This window comes from Mucor velutinosus, assembly GCF_035048745.1.
Source record: "Mucor velutinosus strain NIH1002 chromosome Unknown tig00001561, whole genome shotgun sequence".
In the NCBI taxonomy this organism is placed as follows: domain Eukaryota; kingdom Fungi; phylum Mucoromycota; class Mucoromycetes; order Mucorales; family Mucoraceae; genus Mucor; species Mucor velutinosus.
Genome location: NW_027041903.1, coordinates 109,282 through 130,179, shown reverse-complemented (window position 1 = coordinate 130,179; position 20,898 = coordinate 109,282). Strand labels below are relative to the sequence as shown.

At 41.0% G+C, this 20,898-nt stretch overlaps 7 protein-coding genes across 7 annotated transcripts; 3 read left to right on the top strand and 4 right to left on the bottom strand.

The window, feature by feature from the left end:
- Nucleotides 1-984: 984 nt before the first annotated feature.
- ATC70_008183 (uncharacterized protein) lies at nt 985-4,755 on the top strand (the record flags this gene model as incomplete). Its single annotated transcript, XM_064827437.1, has 1 exon — nt 985-4,755. One exon carries the CDS (start codon nt 985-987, stop codon nt 4,753-4,755), a length of 3,771 nt encoding a protein of 1,256 aa, XP_064686721.1.
- Nucleotides 4,756-5,581: 826 nt separating this feature from the next.
- Nucleotides 5,582-6,382, bottom strand: ATC70_008182 (uncharacterized protein; the record flags this gene model as incomplete). The annotated part of the gene is made up of 1 exon (XM_064827436.1): nt 5,582-6,382. One exon carries the CDS (start codon nt 6,380-6,382, stop codon nt 5,582-5,584), a length of 801 nt encoding a protein of 266 aa, XP_064686720.1.
- A 225-nt stretch (nt 6,383-6,607) lies between these two features.
- ATC70_008181 (uncharacterized protein) lies at nt 6,608-8,921 on the bottom strand (the record flags this gene model as incomplete). The annotated part of the gene is made up of 6 exons (XM_064827435.1): nt 6,608-7,552; nt 7,609-8,044; nt 8,100-8,306; nt 8,370-8,446; nt 8,514-8,647; nt 8,732-8,921. The coding sequence occupies 6 exons, from the start codon at nt 8,919-8,921 to the stop codon at nt 6,608-6,610; spliced, it is 1,989 nt and encodes a 662-aa protein (XP_064686719.1).
- Nucleotides 8,922-10,233: 1,312 nt separating this feature from the next.
- ATC70_008180 (uncharacterized protein) lies at nt 10,234-11,541 on the top strand (the record flags this gene model as incomplete). Its single annotated transcript, XM_064827434.1, has 1 exon — nt 10,234-11,541. The coding sequence occupies one exon, from the start codon at nt 10,234-10,236 to the stop codon at nt 11,539-11,541; it is 1,308 nt and encodes a 435-aa protein (XP_064686718.1).
- Nucleotides 11,542-11,566: 25 nt separating this feature from the next.
- ATC70_008179 (uncharacterized protein) lies at nt 11,567-12,205 on the bottom strand (the record flags this gene model as incomplete). The annotated part of the gene is made up of 1 exon (XM_064827433.1): nt 11,567-12,205. One exon carries the CDS (start codon nt 12,203-12,205, stop codon nt 11,567-11,569), a length of 639 nt encoding a protein of 212 aa, XP_064686717.1.
- Nucleotides 12,206-13,391: 1,186 nt separating this feature from the next.
- On the top strand, nt 13,392-14,873 carry ATC70_008178 (uncharacterized protein; the record flags this gene model as incomplete). Its single annotated transcript, XM_064827432.1, has 7 exons — nt 13,392-13,611; nt 13,666-13,763; nt 13,826-14,075; nt 14,161-14,237; nt 14,293-14,392; nt 14,444-14,614; nt 14,677-14,873. 7 exons carry the CDS (start codon nt 13,392-13,394, stop codon nt 14,871-14,873), a joined length of 1,113 nt encoding a protein of 370 aa, XP_064686716.1.
- Nucleotides 14,874-16,597: 1,724 nt separating this feature from the next.
- Nucleotides 16,598-18,631, bottom strand: ATC70_008177 (uncharacterized protein; the record flags this gene model as incomplete). Its single annotated transcript, XM_064827431.1, has 7 exons — nt 16,598-16,789; nt 16,841-16,980; nt 17,039-17,804; nt 17,856-18,094; nt 18,154-18,218; nt 18,287-18,370; nt 18,426-18,631. 7 exons carry the CDS (start codon nt 18,629-18,631, stop codon nt 16,598-16,600), a joined length of 1,692 nt encoding a protein of 563 aa, XP_064686715.1.
- Nucleotides 18,632-20,898: the final 2,267 nt, after the last annotated feature.

The window sequence follows — 20,898 nt, the reverse complement described above, 5'->3', positions numbered from 1 at the left end:
TTTCATCGAAAATTAAACGATCTCGTTCTTCACCTTGAAAATGAAGACTTTTACTATAGCATATATTGAATCGAAATGTTTCTCTCGATCCAAAGCAACCCTCGAAACTTTATTTGCGAGACGTTCAAATGCAAAATCTCGATATTTAGGCCAAAAACCTCATTTCGTATCTTTGCGGATTGCTCAATAAGTTTACTCAAAACACCTGTTTTATTTGGTACCATTGGATGCGCCTTGAAAAGCACTTCTAAACATCTTAGAGAAGTATTTTTTTTTTTTTTTTTTTTTTTTTTGTAGGGGAGTCGAGCTCCAGGTTTTATTTAAAGTCCTTTAAATGTCATACTGAGGGATAGAAAAGACTGTTGGTGGACCCAATGTCTGCAAAGAAGGGGAATAAGAATTTTTGAACTAAGTTGGGAAAGAAATCTACTACTAATAAGGTGCGAAACCTAGAGCCAATGCAATCTTGCGGAAATCGTCAAAAATAGATAATGGATAAGAATACAAAACACCGAACGAGGACATCAGTACTACGTCAAAAAATCAGACAACTTGCGTTCACCAGGATTTGAACCGGGGATCCTCCCGTTGGCATACGGGAGTTCTACCACTTCGCCCTACCACCAGGGACATCTTAGAGAAGTATGGGGTGGTCAGCAAGTTTTTATAGTCGAATCTTGGAAAATACCTCGATCAAGTCGAAAATTGTTGAAATCTGGCCAATCTAAAACAGAAAGTGTTAGTCTGAGTTGGAATTACATTTAGCTTGGTGGGGCAGGCAGGGAAACTCAATGCCCCTCTAACCAAAAGGTAATGATGGATACTTTTAAAGACAATACAAAGTAGGTGGCGAATTACATAATGCTATCTTGGTCATGCTTTTGAAGCCTTGCGTATAATAACGCCAGTCCACCGAAACACTTGTAAGATCAGCTTCTTTCCTTTTTAAGGCTTCGAAAATGTGCAGAGACAATTAAATTTACTATGTTCTATTGTACCATTTCCCACACTACTAACCTATTTCCTCCCCTGAAGATCATGAATATCTATGCACCCGTCACTACTCCAGATAGATATATCTTTTATGATCAGTTACTTCAACGCTCCTTCTTCCAAACTCTCGTCACCAACATGAACACGGCGGAAGGTCTACACAACAATCACCTGTCTAATGTCACCGATGCCCCATCTATAGTCGTTGGTGATTTTAATTACAATTTCCGCCAATACCGTCCACCATCTATTGTCAAACCAGCTAGCATTCAATCACAATGGCTATTTCATTCGATGCTCACCCACTACTATCAGGAAAGTACTCATGAATTAATCCACGAACCTCAAGTACCTACCTTTCGTCGCAACACTACGTTCACTACCATCGATTATATGTTCTTGAATCCTCAACTGATGGACTTCCGTACTGACCAGTTTGTCCACTTTGTCCACTCGGACTGGACTGACCATGCGATGCTGTCTACCCAACTAACTTTTGATAATCCAGATCTCGGTAAAGGTCTGTGGCGAGCCAATCCACAATTAGTCCACAACGAATACTTCTGCCAACGCCTGTTCACAAAGCTTGACGATTTCCACACCCTTCTCGCTTCCAATGCTAATGATCTCACTCCACAAGTCATTTGGGATCAAATCAAGGAATTAACTCGACAGGTAGCCAAATCTTGTAGTCGTCGTCAATCGGAATGGCGTCGCCGTCTACTTCGTCGTCTCCAAAGCAAGCGGAACAAGCTGCTACGACTCTACAAAACGACTCAAGTACGCAATGATCGCCTTCCCAAGATCGAATCAATGATAGGTAACCTACAACAAGAATTGGCTGATATTCAAGCTTTACGCTCCGGCATCAAATGGCGTGAACACGGGGAGAAATCCGCTGGTTTCCTCAAGCGTCTTACATCCCAGCGATCCCAACAACGAGCCATCCCCACTCTTCAACACCCCATCTCCTCCTCCGATTGTGCGACTACAAAGGACAAACAGGCAGCTGCGGTAGCTTACTACGAACGGCTCTACACTGCGGATATAGTGGACACCGAAGCGATTCGCTACTTTACTAATCAGATTCCTCATACTGACAAAATTCTAGATTCAGACCACCCGTCATTATGTGCTCCATTTACCCTCGATGAATTAGTCGAAGCCGGTACTCGGGCTCCTAAACAATCTAGTCCTGGCATTGATTCCCTACCATATGCCATAATACAACTGCTTTTCACCCACCCACTCACCGCTGCCATTGCTCTCCGTGTTTATTCTGACGCCTTGTCAAACGGCGTATTCCCGCAATCGTGGCAAGAAACTTGTCTGGTCTTGCTCCCTAAGAAAGGTGATCTTGCCTTGTTGCAGAACTGGCGTCCCATTAGTCTTATCTGTTGTGATGCCAAAATCTTCACTCGGCTGTTGAATGCTCGGCTCATGCTCCACTTTGGCACACGATTGACCACCTCACAATCCGGCTTCATGCCCCATCGCTTTATTGGCGAACCAGCCATGACCCTACATTGCGCTCTGTCCCTCGCCACTGCCACCCATTCTACGTCAATCGCCTTGTTGTTAGATCAAGAAAAAGCATATGACCGTGTCAACTTGGAGTACCTCACCGCTGTACTCACAGCTTTTAACATGCCATCTTCTCTAATCTCATCACTGCTTTCTTTGTTTACTAACACGCAGGTACGGGTCAACATCAACGGATTTCTCTCTGAAGCATTTCCAACCCAACGTGGTATGAGACAGGGTGACCCTATCAGTCCTTTGCTTTTCAATATCATCTTCGACCCCTTCCTCCGTGCCATCAACCAACATCAAAACATACTTGGGTTTGACTTTACACGCATTGCAGCCACTAATCCTCGTTTTTCCTCCCCTCTCGCTGACAATGTTCCTCTCGCAGATCCAGTCAAAGTCCTGGCATATGCCGATGACACACTAGTTTTCCTCAACGATCTTAGTGAATTCCACCAACTTCAACAGTTGATAAATAAGTATGCCGCCGCGTCCAATGCCTCTCTCAACTATCACAAGACGCAAGCATTGTCTCTCTCTGGTGTACCGCACGAATCCTGGATTCTCGGCCTTCGCGCGTCTGGTATCTCGTCTTGGCATGACCAGAATGCTACCGCTCCCATCATCTATCTCGGATACCCTATTTGTTCATCTACCGCTCAAAAGAACTCATATTTCGATGCTCTTCTCACTCGTCTCCGGGACTTTTGTCGCCTTCATTCGGTACGCAACCTTACCTTTCGAGGACGGGTTACTGTTCTCAATTCACTCTTGTTCTCTAAAGTGTGGCATATTGCACGCTTGTTTCCTTTTTCGGCTAACGATATTCACAAGCTACAACAGCTGGGCGCCTCGTTCGTTAACCAAAATGCCAAACTAACTCGATTCTCTTTCGCTACTCTCTGCCTCCCTCGTTCTCATGGCGGCCTTGGTCTTTTGGATCCTGCTGTGCAGATCAACGCCCTTCAGTGGCGCTGGCTTCATCCACTTTTGCACCCATCCGATCCCACTCCTCCTACCAAGACTTCTCTTCCTTATCTCCGTGTCATCCTCAACTTCTTCCTCGCTACTCCCTCATACCCCACCTACCACTGGTCTCTCCTCTTTCCTGCCTGTAGGCCATCAAGCGCCAGAAAGGTCATCGCTCCTCTCTACAACATTCTTCGCGCCGTAGATACCATTGTTCGTAAGTTTGGTGTCTGTCATGTTTCCTTCAGTACTTGTCTACGCCTGCCATTTTCGACCTTGGTTGAACATAACCTTCCACCCAACCATAGCTTATCGCCTACATTTCGCTCACCAAAGGAAGTGGTAAAACACTACCCCAGAGTGCTTCAACTTACAGGTAATGATGTTTTCATCTTTGATACCACCACTCAAGCTCTTCAACTTCGCACTTCGGTCATCGGCCTACCCCACCAACCCACCAGCTTACGCGCTATCAATTTTCTTCAGGCTCAAAACCTACTGCTCACCAACTTCATTCACTTCAACATGTTGCTCCTTGTCCCTCGTCCAAACATCACACATATCGACCTCTCCACCATCACCAACTATTCCGATAGTATCAGCCTCGTATCCACCCTTCTACTCTCTTTATTGGCAACTTCATTTTCTTTTGAGTCTCATTCATTCCTTTTATCCCTCCCTACTAATCAAGGATTCAAATCCCTCCCCCTTCACACTAACCCTTCCTCTTATTCGTCCCCTTTAGGTGTTGCCAAATGGAAGCAGTTTTGGACTCTCCAGATTCCTTTGAATGCTCGCAATACTTGGTTCCGGATCCTTCATGAAAAAGTTACTACTCGTCAATTATTACATCAACGGCTTCGCGATTCATTTACCCCGTACTGTCCTCACTGTCAGTCTTCGTCATCCACAATCCCCACCATCATCGAAGATACTGAGCACTTCCTCTTTTCCTGTCCTCGAAAATTGGACGTCTGGCGACAAACTCTCTCTCTTTACATCTCACCTCGATTCTCTTACTTTGCGTACGGGGAATACATTGCCATCCTCCACCTTCGCCTCGATATTGACCGCTCATCTCATGAACTTTTTCCTGCATTATCCGTGTTCCAGGTCTTTGCTTGCATCCAACAGGCTATCTGGTCTGCTCATTACCGCCAAGTTTTCCAGCACGTCCCTTTCATCCCGTCTACTGTCATCCACTCCATTCATCGTACTCTCCTCAATTTAGACTCCCAACTTTCCTTCGATACAATTATCTGAGCTTCCCCTTATATCCTCCAGTCTTTATATCCCCTCCCTCTATATTAGGTGACGATTTAAGGACTTTAAATAAAAACAGAAGTGCCTACTTCCTTATAAAAAAAATAAATTTACTATGTTGCAATGATACAGATGTTCCTCCAGAGGGATTTGCTCTATCAGCCAAGTTGAACATTTTTCCTTGTATAAATACAATTCTTATCGGTTACATACTGAGTGCTCTTTTCTACAAAGCAACGCACGTATAGACGACAGATGCCTCGGCAGAGATCCATAATCGATCTACTTTACTGGCAAATCAGTGCCTTATTGTGAACACCCAAACAAGTTATTCATGCTTGCTCTCTCGATATATAAATAAGGATGCAAGATCAAGTCGCAATTGATCCGTGTTTCCCGGACATCCATTGGGCCTTTCTGCAGTAGTAACCAAATGTAGGTGAGACTACAGATCAAAATAAGCCAGCACATTGCCTCTGAACTGTGTGATCTTTTTTTTTTTTTTTTTTTTTTGACGCCAATGGCTCTAGTAGTAACAGTATTGGAAGAAAATGTCTATACTCCATTGCAAGCATTGCCTGACATTTGTACAAACCAACAGGCACACGAATCCATATAACTTACCATACTAAATAGGCATCACACAGCCTCAGATGCCTGTTTACCAAACATGCTTTAACTCTTTTATTTTTTGTTACTAGTACTACAACCAATCATTGTTTTGAATAAATTACTAATTCGAGGTTTATACTATTTTGGTGGTCTTCCCAAAATGATTCTATGTTGTTATATTACATGCCAATGAGGAACGTTATAATCAGAACTGTCAGAACATGTATGGATGACTGTAAGGATTGCCATTATTATAGGGCATCATGAGCTGATGTTGGTGCTGCGGAAAGTAGGGAGTCATGGGCGTAGGTCCCATGATGTGTTGATTGGCAAACAATGGATTCTGTTGCTGCATCATCATCATTTGTTGCTGCTGTTGCTGCTGTTGCATGAGAGAGCTATTCATCAACATCATGGTATATGGATCTTGCTGCTGCATCATGTTCAAACCACCTGCACCAAATGGCATCATCATCTGAGGTGGAGGAGGAAGCATCATGTTGGGAGGAGGAGGAGGAGGCATGTACTGTGATGGTGGAAATGGCGGCGGTGGAAATGGTGCCATCATCATTTGTGGCCCTGGAGGTAACATGTATTCTGGTTGTTGCTGTGGATAATAGTAGCTCACTGCTTGTTGAGGCGGTGCAGCTATGGGCGTCTGTTGCGCTTGCACGGGCTGTTGCGCTTGTTGTTGAGCAGCTACCATTTGCTGTGCTTGTTCAGGATCCAATTGCTGTTGGTTTTGATTGTGATGGTCTTTCCAATATTGATAGCCTAAAGCCAAAGCGCCTGCTATGCCAGCATTTCTCCAGAAATGAATATTGTTCTTTTCATGATCCTCATCATATCGATTCAATAGCGCATCTGCTCCAGCAAATGTAGCGGCATTTGTCAACCAATCCATTGGACCTGAGCCAAAAATGCTGCCGCCATTATTACTGTTGTTGTTGTTGTTGTTGTTGTTGTTGTGAGTCGCCATGTAGCCTTGAAGCAGATTATTAACGAGTGAGCCCATCTGTTGCTATTTGTGTTTGTTATTATGGAGACAGAAAAAGTAAAAGGAAAAGAGAAATAGTCATTCTGACCCGAGATTCTTGAAATTCATGATTTATAGCAGTTACTAAAAACAATCAACAACAAACAACAAATGGGTATACTAAATGACATCAGTAGCACAAATGTTTAAACGGGTAAATGTTGATAATATTAATATGGATACAGAAAATTACTACACTACAAACTACAAGCCATCTTCATCTTCATCTACAGACGGTGATCTGCCAAAGACCCTGCCAGAACCAATCACTATTTTGGACGACGAGGAGCCGCCATGAAGCGTGGCGCGAGGGAATTCACCACCAGGAGAGGACGATGAAGATGAAGTGGTTCTGTTTAAACGACTACTGCCTTTGACAGAATTCAGCGTCAAAGCATCACTGTTATCATATTCGTCATCATCTACGCTCATGCCACGGATGCCATCCAGCATGTTTCTATTTGCTCTCTCCATCTTTCGTCTCTTTTCTCTCCAGTATTCAGCCAGTGTTTGGTTTCTTTGTTGGACATGTTTCTTGGTCAAGAAGGGCTTGAGCCACTTCTCGTCAAATGAGACGAACCAGTGCGGTGGTCTGTCTTCGGGAATGGGCTCTCCTAAAGGCCCTGATAGCAATCCGCCTATCGATATATCATTGTAGTCTTGGTGTCTGCCTTTGCGTCTTCGTTGGTGCTGTTGTCCAGTTTCTAGCAAGTCGCCATCTTCAACAGGGTCCAGCAAGCGCTCCTCTGACGGATCATCTGTATTGAGTCTGTTGTACTTTTTGCCCTGTTTATTGCGCTGTGGGGTGAGTTTGTCATCTTCCTCCTCCTCATTCTCACTTGCAGAATCATCCGGTTCAATAACACCTGTCTTTACATCCAAGACTTGAAGCATTCGGCTAGTTGTACCACCAAACAGTAGCACGGTGAGCACGACCACTGCCAGGATTGTTGTACGCATGGCAGGAGCACTGTCGCCTGTGATACCAGATGCTAACGCAAACGCAACAGCACCTCTTAATCCAGCCCAGAACAGCATCATTTGATGATTTCTTGGAAGCTGATCAGGTTTACCGAGTGCTCTGCACACTGCATTGATCATCATGGATAAAGGAGCTACTGAGGCATATCTAGCTACACAGATAAATGCCTATTTCAAACGTCAGTCTTCTTTATCCATTCGACAGGGTATCAATCAATACACACCAACGTAGCCAGGATGAATAATGGTTTGTAGTCGAGATTGTCTTGCGTGAATAAGTTGATGCCAAGGTAGATGAAGATAAAGTTCTCTGACAGTTGCGATAATATTTGAAACATGAATTTGGTGGCTCGTTTACTTCTGATTGACAAATTATCGTAGGCGTAATGCTTCAGGGTGATGCCAGTGAAAAGCAGAGTGACGATACCAGACATTTGAGTGCCATTCGAAAAAAAGTAGCTGCTGTAAGCCATCAACAACACCAAGCAAGATTCAATGCTGGAGAAACGACTCAACTGCGAGTACTTCAACATCAAGGCGACGACTACACCGAATAGAATGCCAATGAATGTAGAAGCCCAAAACACACCCAAAAAGAGGCCAATGCCCTTAAAGATGTTTACCACATGCAACTCTTGGCCACGAAACTTACGTAGGGTACTGTATAATCCAGTGAGTGACATGAAAGTGATCCCATGTTATCTTGAATCCTTACTCTGACAGCACAATAGCAACTGCATCGTTCAGAAGCGACTCACCCGAGATGATAGAAAAGAGCTGTGGATCCACATGAAGTTGGTTGAAAATGGCCAAGATGGTGACAGGATCTGTTGCTGATAAAATGGATCCAAAAATCATGCTGTCCAAAAATGAAATGTTGATGCCCTCTGGTTTTAAGAATGCGTAGAGATAGGTAAAGACACTGCAGGTAGTATAAACTAAGTACAACACACACTCTTTTCTCTGTTGCTTGTATATAATTTACCCTGTAACAACAGCAGCAATAAATGTGCCTGCCATTGCAAATGTCAGAATCGTACCAAAGTTGAGAAAGAAATTTCGCTATGCAAGCATGTCAGATTTCTAAGCTCATCATCCATGTACGCTTCTCATTGGTATATATATTTACTCTTTTCAGCTCGTAGCCCGAGTTGAGAATGATAGGCGGCAGCAGCAAATTGAAGAAGAAGCCTTGCTTGAACTTGACCATATCTTGAATAATAGTGCCCGGCGCTAGTTTGATCACTAAACCTACAATCATACCTATAAAAAATTCCTCGCATGTTTACTATCACCCTCCTACTGTACATGACATATATATATATATATATATATATATATCCATACCAGCCATAATGGATATTACGGTTTCATGAACTGCTCGAATCTTTCGAAGTTGTAGAAAGTAACTGGTCCATAATGCTCCAATAAGCAATGTCATTAGAATCAACAGTGCCCAGGAAGAATACATCTCTTCTTCTAAAGGTTGATCAGTTCCATCGTCTATTGGAAGTGTACTATTTGTATCTGGATCCATCTTTTCAAGGCGGTAATATATTGTTAAAAGTTGATGAAGGAAAACAAGGCGAATTAACAAGAAAGCCAAGACTATCTAAACTTCCACACAAACAGCATGAAGTGGGAGTCACGAAATGTATAATCAAACCAACATTTGTAAGCGGAGATAACAGGTCTGATCATTGTCTCCATGGAAATGAATATCTTCACATGAAAAAACATAGACATGATGGAAATTACAGGAGAATTATCATCATCAGATATTGTTGCAATGTTGGGAGAAAGCTGTTTAATGTATATCGTGAAAGATGCAACCGAGCTTTTGTTACTACAACTTTTGTTTAGATGCTTTTTTTGATGCATGAACTTTCTTTTTTTTTTTACTACCAACGAGTGAGTTGTTTTCATATAAAAGCTCTTTGTCAAGGCGAGCATGGTCATTTGTATATTCAGGAACGAATTCAAGATCCAGGCGTGCTTGAACCTCCGACATGAAATGTGCCATAATATGGTTCATTTCAGCAACATTGATTCAATCTTTAGCTCACAATTGCAAATGACTAGAAACCCATACATGACATTATAAATTTTGAGTGCTTTTTGTGTTATAGGGTATAAGAAACAGCTTACCGAACTCCAGCTTGATGCATAAATGTGCGCGGAAAACTTCAGGCAGCTTATACATTCATGAAATCATTTCAAGCTTATGATTTATGGTATTTAGAATGTCAAGCAGGCCGAGATATCAGATGTAATCGTACAATATACGTCGGTAAAGTTGAATAGCGTGTAGGAAAGCTTTATAAGGTTAATTTGAGCACAATTTAACCTAGAAAGTTATGAAATGATGATCATTGTTACCATGACATCAGAATAACGGTGTTCCATGAATCATACTACTGTCTTCATTTGTATATATGGTATATTGCTAATCCCTCAGCAAGTGAATCATAAATAGGCATATCATAAAGGTGAGCAATGATCATCACCCTCTGCCTCTATCTCAGACGACAGGACCCTACTCCTCTTTTCCTCAAGCGTCATGTTTATATAAAAAAAAAAAAAAAAAAAAAAAAAAAAAAAAAAAAAAAAAAAAAAAAAAAAAAAAAAAAAAAAAACATTGCATCTGACATATGAAAATTCGAAACATTGCACAAGGCACATCTCTAATTGGCTCCACGTAAACAAAGAGCTATGCCATTTGAATCCGAATATAGGCATAAAACGTTTAGCCCCTCCCTACTATTAAACCACTGTTTTTTTTTTGGGGCAAGTTACTCTATTTATTTCTCTCTTCTTTACTTATTATATTCACACTTATCACAACCAAAATGACTCCAAAACCAGAAAGTTCAGACGAGCATGATTTGCAGGATACAACTGTAGCAGCAGCAGCAGCGGAAACAGCAGCGTCCTCTTCAGGCATCAAAAACTTTGGCAACGAAGACATGTTCTCTCTCGATGAATGGGAGACTTCAGATTTCATATCAGAGAACGACTTTGATATGATTGATATGCTCTCAGCAGCTCTAGATCAAGTAACAAATCAATTAGAAGACAAGCAACGCGAGTTTATCACAAAGTCATCAGAATGGACCAACAAGACAAGAGACAGCATCAAAACGCAAACAAAAAAACTAGAGGACCAGAGATCCCGCATCCAAGAACTGTTGATGAGACAGTACCATAAGATCGATAAACGTATGAACCGCGATGCCAAAACAGTGCAACTGAGGGATAAGGTCTCCTTTGTGGTGGGCGTCGGCAACGCCTGTGTTGCACCCGCACTCGCCTTGCGATACCCCAGTTTGATACCGTCGTATTACAGCTCTCAGCTCATCGTCTTGCTAATACTACGTTATGTGATTTATCGATCCAAGCGATGGCACTACTTTATCTTTGACATTTGCTACTTTGTGAATGCAATGACCATGCTGTTCCTGTGGGCCTATCCAACTTCAAAGCTGTTATTTGTGGCCTCTTTCTGTATGACAAACGGGCCTGTGGCATGGGCCATCATCACATGGAGAAACTCGCTGGTATTTCACTCGCTGGATAAGGTCACATCTGTGTTCATTCACATATTCCCTCCTTTGGTCATGTACTGCATTCGATGGATGCCCGAGCTACAACGAGACATTTACTGCGACAATACACCCTTTGTCACATCGTACCGCAATCAACGGTTCCCTGCATTGGACAACATGGAACTACCCAGCTTCAAGGATGTCATGATCTACTCTACGTTGGCGTACGGTATTTGGCAATCACTTTACTATTTGTTCATCATGGTTGGAAGACGAGACAAGGTCGAATCTGGATTGAGATTAACATCGTATTCGTGGCTATTGGATGATACACATGGCAAAAAGGGATTCATTCAAAAGATGGCCTTCATGTTTGGCCCCAAGTGGAAGTCAGAGATGTTTATGTTTTTGCAACTGGTGTACAACATTGCAACATCGATTCCTACTTTCTTTCTGTTCAAGTATTTTTGGCTGCACACAACATTTCTGATTGTCATGTTTGCGGTGAGTGTATGGAACGGTGCCAATTACTACATTGAAGTGTTCTCTAGAAGATACATTTCCGAGATTGAAAGCATCAAGGAAGAGGATGAAAAGCTAAAGGCAAAATAAAGGATTGTAAAAAAAAAAAAAATGATCAAGGCTCTTCCTGATCTTGTTTATTTCTAAACTGCTTCATTCTGTTATCAATGACCCGTTTGACGCCTCGATCATTACCAAACAATTTGGCTTCCGTGCGTGCCTTCTTCAAGTCTTGGCTCGATTTAAAGTGGTGCTGATCAGCTGCGCTCAGCATGGAGGCATGTGAAGATTGAAAGTAGAAAAAGTTGGCAGTGGCAATCACGACGACTACGCCTGCAAGTAACGACATGAATGTAGCATTGTTTGTATACAAAGTCGAGTGAGAGGAAGGAGGAGGAGGAGGCTCTGCCCAATGTGCATTGGTGTAAGATGCTGGCCTGTACCCAGGGGGCGGATATCTGGCTTGTGAGGCATTGGTCCCCCATCCATAACCTGATTTGATATAATATGACCTTCTGTTTGGATCCACCAATAATTCATATGCTTGTACCAATTCCTGGAACTTAGCGAGGTCTCCAGTGGATTTCTTATCTGGATGTAATTGTTTCGCTAGCTCTTTGTATTTCTGCTTTATTTCCGCTGTGGATGCTGTTTCGCTCAATGAGAGTACTTCAAAAGGCGATTTGATCTTTCTTGCACTTGCATAGAATCTCTTGGTGCAGACTGGACGGCAGCCTTTCAATAATGTGTTCATTGTAGGCCTAGTGTTGTGAGAAGAAAAGAGTAAATGTTGCTTTGTGATGATGCTGTGACGCCAATAAATAGAGCGGAGCAAACAGTGCAGGCTCCTCCCCGCATAAATTTGCTACAGATCGAGGATGGGAGATCTCTTATGACTGATGTTCGAGGGCAGGAACATGTCAAAGAACATATGGTGTTTAGCGGTTATAGTAGCCGCTGAAGAGTTACCGTAATAGACTCATACGAAATTATCATCGCTTTGAGGATAGAGCTGGAATCCAGCATGAACATATGATCAAGATTGGAATCAGGCGTAGAATGCAAACACAAATCAAGCATTTAAGAAATAGTATTCAAGCTATAAATACTCTTTTATCAAAGCCTGTGTCCTTGAATTTTTAATTAAAAGGCTGATATTTATGGCCTGAGCATTGCTGATCATAGCTTGTTGTTTTTGGTTGGCAAAAGAGCGAAGCCGAAAATGTGTATCTTGCCATGAATCCTCCGTAATGCTGCTGTTTGGTATGCCCAACTACATACTTCAGGCCATGTAGAATCCGAATCTAACAGGGAGATAACATACACCACAAGCGCGGCAAACATTTACATGTGATAATTGCATGCAATTGGCTTAGATGAATATGCCTCTTGAATCAGGCATCTAGCGACATTTGCTCATTCCCAAATGTTGCCAAGGTGTATTATATGAGTGTTGCTATGGGAACGAATTGTCTGGGATTCCAGCCATTTCTAGAAAATATATGAAATTTAAACTATATGATGAGCAGTAATCATTATTGACAAGGCATACAGCTACAGGCATTACATATGCAACTAAAAATTAGAGTGCTTTCAGATGTTCATGCATCATTTCGAGTAAATGTCTGATGGCCTATCCCATCTAAAATCCCTCGTTTTGAGCTAAACCCAGCATGATACTGAAATGTAACATTCCTTTTGTAATGTTTCTCTTATCGAACACGTAAATCGATGTCTTTTGAGTGGTAGACAAGTGCCCTCTCGTTGTAACATGTGACTTGATCACACCCAGGGTATCCTCTTGATTGGGTCTGTCTCTCCCCTTTTTCTTTAATTCATTTTACTTGACCTAGAGAAAAAAGCTTTTTATATTTATTTTCTTTTTAACTTTTTCTTCTTCTTTATTACTATACCCATCTCCTTTCCGCAAGTGAAGCAACATGCCACCAAACACCTCCAACAGACCATCTCACGATGACAGTAGTCTATCCGCTGAGGAATCCTTGAACCGCTTGATCGAATCCACTCCTTATTTCGACATTGAAGTATCTAACGGCGCCTTATTTGATGGTGCCTACAAGGTTGTATCGTGTGTCTTTCCAAACTGGCAATATGAAGACATTGAATTTGTCCAATGTAAAGATGGCATCACGAATCAACGTAAGTCTCTTGGTCCAATTTTCACATATTACCATCACTAACAGCATCTACTAGTGGTCCGAGTTAACTACAAACCAACTGATTTCTCAGTCCTTGTCCGTGCTTACGGCAAGGGATCCGAACTCATCATCGATCGCAAACAAGAAGTTGTCGTAAGTAACCTACCACTAAAAGATGGTTAAACATACCCCTTTTGTGTAACATGTTATGATAGAATATCATTACCTTATCTGCTCAAAATATGTGCCCACCGCTCTATGCCAGATTCAGAAATGGCTTAGTGTATGGATTTATCAAAGGCAAAGTATCTACAGTCGAGGAATTGGGTCAAGAAAAGACAGCCGAATGGATTGCAAAGAAGCTCGGCAAATGGCATCAAGTTCAGTTGCCTGAACAGAACATTATCAAATCCAACACAAAAGAACAAAGACTGTGGTCGACAATGTTCAAGTGGTTAGATCAAGGTAAGGTTTTTAAAGAAGGGCATCTATTCAATTGAAAGATGAGGTTGGTTAATTTCTTCTTGTTTTTTCCACAAACAATTTTTAGTACCTGAAAAGTATGAGAACCCCAACACGCAATCTATTTTTGAAAGTCGATTCGATATGAAAAAGATTAGAACAGAGGTAAGTATTTTATTTGTCAAGGGCGTTAGAGAAAAATCTGATTTCTCGGTGGTAGTTGGAGCATTTGATTCAAGAATTAGAGAAACTCGAGTCCCCTATTGTCTTTTCTCACAACGATTTATTATATGGAAACATCATTTATGACCATGAAAAAGGTACAAGGAAATCTGCAGCTCTGTAGTTCGTTTGTTGACATTGAGTATTAGGGGAAGCAAGTTTTATTGATTATGAGTATGGATGTTACGCTTTTAGAGGATTCGATATTGGAAACCATTTCAACGAATTCGCCGGATTTGAATGTGAATACTGGAGATATCCCACCAAAGAATTTCAAATGAAATGGTATGATTGGTATCTCACGGAGAACAACAATGGAGGTAAATTGCGGCAAATGATATTGTGTTTGTGAGGCTTTATTAACCTCAACCCTTACTTGTAGTCAAGCCAACAGAAGCAGAAAAGGAGCAGCTTTTCAAGGAAGTCGACGGTTTCTCTCTCGCATCACATTATTATTGGGGTCTATGGGCCATGATTCAAGCCATGGTCTCTGATATTGACTTCAACTATATGGAATACGCTGTGCTTCGTTTCGATGAATATGAGAAGCGTAAAAGGGAGGTGTTGCCATCTTTGTAAAAAAAAAACAGCCCCTACTATACAATCAAATACCATTTTCCCTTCCTTACTATTGCTTTCTTATAAATAATTCATTTAAATAAAGTTACATTAATATTCTCAAATGTCAATAAGTTTATCTATATGCGCAGCTGTAGGTTTGTGATACTTGTGTCAGCCTTGCTACAAAAAAAAAATTAGTTGAATACCATACGTGGAGTGCGCTACCAAAAAGCTTCGTTACTGTGCAGTAGATTTATGAAAAAACCTTGTGCATAATTTCATCCTCTCGATACATCCTTGACCTGCTTTTGGCATCATATCATAACATAATAAATTTATAGTCCCTAGACGCGTTTACAACCCTAATATGAAAATTGAATCGCCAGGCATTTGTCAGGCATAGTTCATATATGAATAGAGATTTTATATTAAATCACTATCAATCAACAATCAAGCTTCGCCGACATTTCAAGTATCATTATTACTTTTGAAATACTAGCCAAAAGCCCGCGGCAGCGCGAACCACCTAAACGTTCATCGTAACGTAATAAATCTATGGTCCCTAGACACTTTTCCAAAGCCTCAAAAAGGAAGGAAGTTGATCTCTCAAATATTTTGATAGACTGGTGTTATTAAATATAGAATGCAAAAAAATTAACATGGCTAATGACAATGCTATATAATTTGCTACCTACTTTCCATACGCTTCAATAACGCCTACTATTGTAGTGTCTTCATGGTTAAAAAGGCATTGAGTTTGCCAGCCAGCCCCACCACACAAAATTAATTCAAACCCAGGCTTACAGTCTGTTTCAGATTGGCCAAATTTTGATGGTTTTCGACTCGATTGATCTATTTTAACAGATTCGACTAAGTAAAATATAATGATCATCCTGTGCTTTCTTAAGCTTTCTTGGAGTACTTTTCATGGCGCTTCCAATGGTGCCAAGTAAGGTAGATGTTTTGAATAAATTTATTGAGCAAGTTATGAAAATATGAAAAGAGGTTTCTGGCAAAATGCCGAAATTTTACATATCAAAGTCCCACAAAGATGATTTCAGAGGTTGCTTTGGATCGATAGAAACGTTTTGATTCAAGATATACCATAGTAAAAGTCTTCATTATCAAGGTCAAAAATGCGATCGTTTGATTTTTGATGAAAACCATGAGGGGTACCTCATGGTTTTTGGTCGAATTTTGGCCATGTTTTTTTAATCCCCAAAAAGTGGAGCAATGGTATCAGCAAGTTAGTGCTAGATGAGAGCAATTGTTTGGTGCTAGCCTGGCAGTCTAAAACGTCTTGTACTACGAGATATTGCTGCTCAAATGCATCTAAGTTTGCTGTGTTTTACATCTAATGGAGCAGTGAGAGGCATTGCAAGTACATAGTCTGCTGGGACATGATCTATTTCCACAGATACAGATAGAGAGAGCCACAGAAAAGTCAGATCCACAATGGAGGGCTCTCTACCATGCCATTTGGGAGATTAAAATGTAAAATCTCGATATTTATGAATGGCTTCGCAATTTACTTCCTAGTAGCCAAGGTAGAATAATGTCATTGGCACGATTGACAGCGCCAACAGTAAGTAATCTCAAACGACTAAGAGTCATTTTAGTCGTAATAAAGCATGATAATCGTCTATATTTAGCAAAACAATGCAATAGGATTTAAATAAATATAAAAGTACAATGAGGATCAACCTTCTTTTTTCCTTTCTTCATTGGGGCTAATACATGGCTTATTTAACCTTTGTGTGTAACTGAAATTGCTGAATAAACAGGCTGGATAAAACACAAAATACAGATATTCCAACACACAAATAGAAGGAGTAGCGAACTGCAACTTCGTAGGTGTCCAAGACAATAGCAAGGTACTGAGGAGGAAGAAGATCACGCACTTGTGTCATTGATTTGCGAGCAATGTCGATAATCTAGGCGAAATTAGTCAAGGAATTGAAATTAAACACATGCAAAATAGTTACCTCTGCAGCGTCAGGGCCGGTAATGCGTTCATTCAAGATTTTCTTGACAACACCTTGGAAGATGGCAGATGTAGCAGAGATACCGATAACACCACCAGCAGAACGAAACAAGTATGATATCGAAGTGATAGTTGCCATGTCTAATTCACAAAAGATGTGAGTAGCCTTCTCTCAGCGTGATGTGTATGAATAACTTACCACTACTACCAACACACGAAAGCATTGCAACAAGAGCTGTTGTAATGATAGCACCTGATGAGAAGCCGTCCAATAAAAGACAAACAATAAGGAAAGCAAAAGAGGTATCTCGAGTCCAGAAACTGGTACAAACCATTGCAGCAAGTGCAGTCAAGGTGGATACTGTGATGAATTTGCGATATTCACCTGTTCTGGCCATCCAAAAACCTGAAGCAAGAGAGCCACAGGACATAGCGAGAACCTTTGGTAGGAAGAAAAGACCAGCTTGAGAGGAAGAGTAACCCAAAACGCCTTGGAAAAAGAGAGGAGTGGTGTAGGTCATGGCAAAAGATCCCATCACGCCAAAGAAATTTACCATTGAGGAGGCAAGTGGAGTGCGAGCTGATATAATATGCCATGGCATAAGTGGATTTGACGCAACCTTGGATTCAATGTAGCAAAAGATAAGACCAAAAATGACAGATGAGATCAAGAGTCCATAAACCAAAGGATCGCTCCAGGGACGAGAATTACCGCCCATGGAGGTGGCCAACAAAAAGCAGACAACGGCAGATACAACGCTCATTGCGCCCAAGTAATCAATCTTCTTGAATCTCTCCATGACAGTTGAATCATCTGCTTGCTCCTCCAAATTGTAGTTAGTGAGTAGGTAGATGGCAACATATAAGGAGATAAGCAAGAGCGGTAAGTTGATGTAGAAACAATAACGCCAGCCAATATTGTCAGTAATTAAACCACCCAAAGGGGCGCCAATGACAGAGCCAAGCTACCCGCACAAATTAGCTTATATCCAGTGCATTTCCAAACAATCACTTACACCATAAGCTATATTAGCGTATCCTTGGTACTTGCCTCTTTCACGCAAAGATACAAGATCACTACAAATGACAGCCGACATTGTATTCATACCGCCTCCGCCAACACCAGCGATAGCTCTTGAGATAACCAAGGCCCACAAATTTGTGGAAGCACCACATAAACCTGAACCAACGAAAAACACAATAGTTGCAAATAACAATGCATTTTTTCTACCAAATGCATCCGAAATACGACCATCTAGAGTCAAATACAGATCATGAGGCTGTGTTCATATATCCTGCCAATAAAACACTTACATAAGGGTTGAAGTGCAGTGTAGCTGAGCAAGTAAGCTGTTGCAATCCAGACAATTTCATTTGATCTACCGTGTTTACATTTCAGCATTGAACCTGTGTTGTTTGTTTACACTGAATTAGATGAGGATCTTACCTTTTGAACTCAGTGCCAATTTGGGGATAGATGGTGGCAACAATGGAGGCATCAAGCGATGATAAACCCACACCAACCCAGAGGCTGTATTGCCATTGCAAATTAGATTTAGCTACCAGACGGTTGATGGTTAGCTTACCCGACTAATACAACCATCAATGGTGATCCGTTCAATCTCTTCTTTAACAAATCGTCATGCTGATCAACCGATTTAGCGGGCGAGGTGCTTACAACAGAGATAGTCCCAGTCTCGTCATCTTCTATCGCAATGTCTCCATTATAATTGACTTGCTTGTGTGCTTGAGCTAAAAGCGATGAATTTTCCGTAGCCAAAGAAGGAGGCATAGTAAAATTTCGATGGTGTGAAAGACGAAAAAATGAAAGTATAAAAGATAGCTCACATCTTATTTATAAATGATTAGGTCTCTATACCATACCTCGGCATATTGACCCCATATGTTCCTTCAAGTCACATTCATGGCATATCTTTATAGACCCTCAAGGTAGCTGAACTCCGAGGCGGCCAATTTCTGATCCTCTCAAATGGTCCAGCGATTGTTCATATGATGGCGTTCCCTCAGTTACGCATTACCAGTGACTAATTAGCCAAACAATAGTGCTCGACTGTGGGTTCACAGTGATGAGAAAAGATTCAGATGAACTAGCAAGACATCACTAGCAAAGATACACTATTAATCATCTCGTACCTTGGTTTTTTCCCACCCAAATTGTCGTTCCTACTTGGTACAACAGCAATGCCAAATAAAGTGTAATACATGCTATTCAGTAGCTTGATATCTGAAGATTGTAAGAGAGCATTGTTGTAATGGGTAAATCGATTATCCTCTTCTGAAGGATATCTTGAACTTGATGTTTGTTTTTTAGTTGATAGCTACTGTCTTGCGATAATCACACACACTTGTAATCGTAGCAGTAAGATCAACAAGCCTTCTTAGAATTGTAATTTCTTCTTTAGCATTTGTTGCAAAACGGTAATTTCATTTGAGACAGGCTTATTGCATCAAGGGTCGCCTTCAATTGTTCCAATTAAATGTGTATGTTCAGGATGGGGCACTCAAAGCAATGTCAGTGATATCTACGTTTGTACAAGATCGGCATATCGTTATTCCTTTCGTTATACCACCTAATGAAATCTAGAATTGAGGTACGGTACCACCATAACTGCAAATCAGAAGTCAAGCCTTTATTCGAGCATGCATGGATACTATCAATTTTAGCAGATCCAGTGGGGAATTACAACAAATATCAGTGAAGCCTTGAAACTTGTCTGATGTATAAGCAAATGCTATCCGCTTTCATCCATTTTTTTTTTTTTTTTTGGAAATGTACGCTCTTAATCTTGTTTTCTCTTCAATGCCGAGCATTCTAGACAGCTCAAATTGTTGAGCTTTACATGCATGGCTGGATGGCATCGTCAGTGATTTCTCTCCCATACTCTTTTCGCTTCTCCTTAATGGGCTAATAGCGGCTACGGTCAAGATGAATAGCGCACTGTACATCTTGCGTGAAGCTAGAAATATGTTTCTATGTAAATTTTTTATGTAAATTAGCCATTACTAACACATCAATTGATGATAAACTGTCAGAACATGATCTCTGTCATCGCAAATGTCGAAGCAATCGATCGTGATACACTGTCATGCAGTATATTTGACTATATATCTCTTGACATAGAGTAGCGTGATCCATAAAGGCTATTCTTTTTTGTATTCTGCACCAAAGGCAGCTAGATGTGATCCAAGTAAGTATATATTCATCCGGATTAATAAACATTGCAGGTGTCATTTGATGTAATATGTACCGTTTTCGTGAAAACGCCATTTACTATAGTAATAACCAGCCCGAATACCAACCTGTACTACGACCTATATGTTGGCACTTAGGCTTTCCCCATCTTATAACATCAATCGCATGGTTATGCAAACATGACCGACTAGTGTTTTGTAATCCCATTTATGCAATGAATACAATGGCTGATTTATATGCACGTAACTTTGCTTTACACCTCAACTAATCGGCCCATTTCGCATTGTTAGCTGACTAATAATCAAGACAGAAATTATCTCGGTTTAAACCTTTTGATGAGGAAATGTGTAATCTCTTTGCTATTGCTGCCGCTAGATCATGTTGCCTTTTTAGAGCATGTGTGTGGGCTGAATACTTTTTTTTTTCAAGCTGTATTCCAGTGAGCAACTAACTAGTGTTTTAACACAGCGCCATCGCTCTTATACAGTGCATGTCCACAGTTCCAGTTGTGCACAAAACTATTTATTTTGTCTAGAAATTTCCAAGAGCGTATTATGCAAACAAACAAAACACATGGAAAATGTTCAGAAAGATCTTTGTTCTAAAAGAACAAACGAACAAGATGCACAGAATGTAAAGCGTCAACACGTTGATTTGCATAATCGCAATCTGTATTGTTCGGTTCATTTATGGTTACAATATCGTGTTCCTCTTTTTGTAACATTTGAGATGCAAACGCTCAATCAAGACATTGCTGAGTTTGCTATAGATTCCCAATGTCCATCAAAGCAACTTTATCGTTCTCCCACCATCGACTACGAAAAGACTCGTTAAACTCGAGAAAA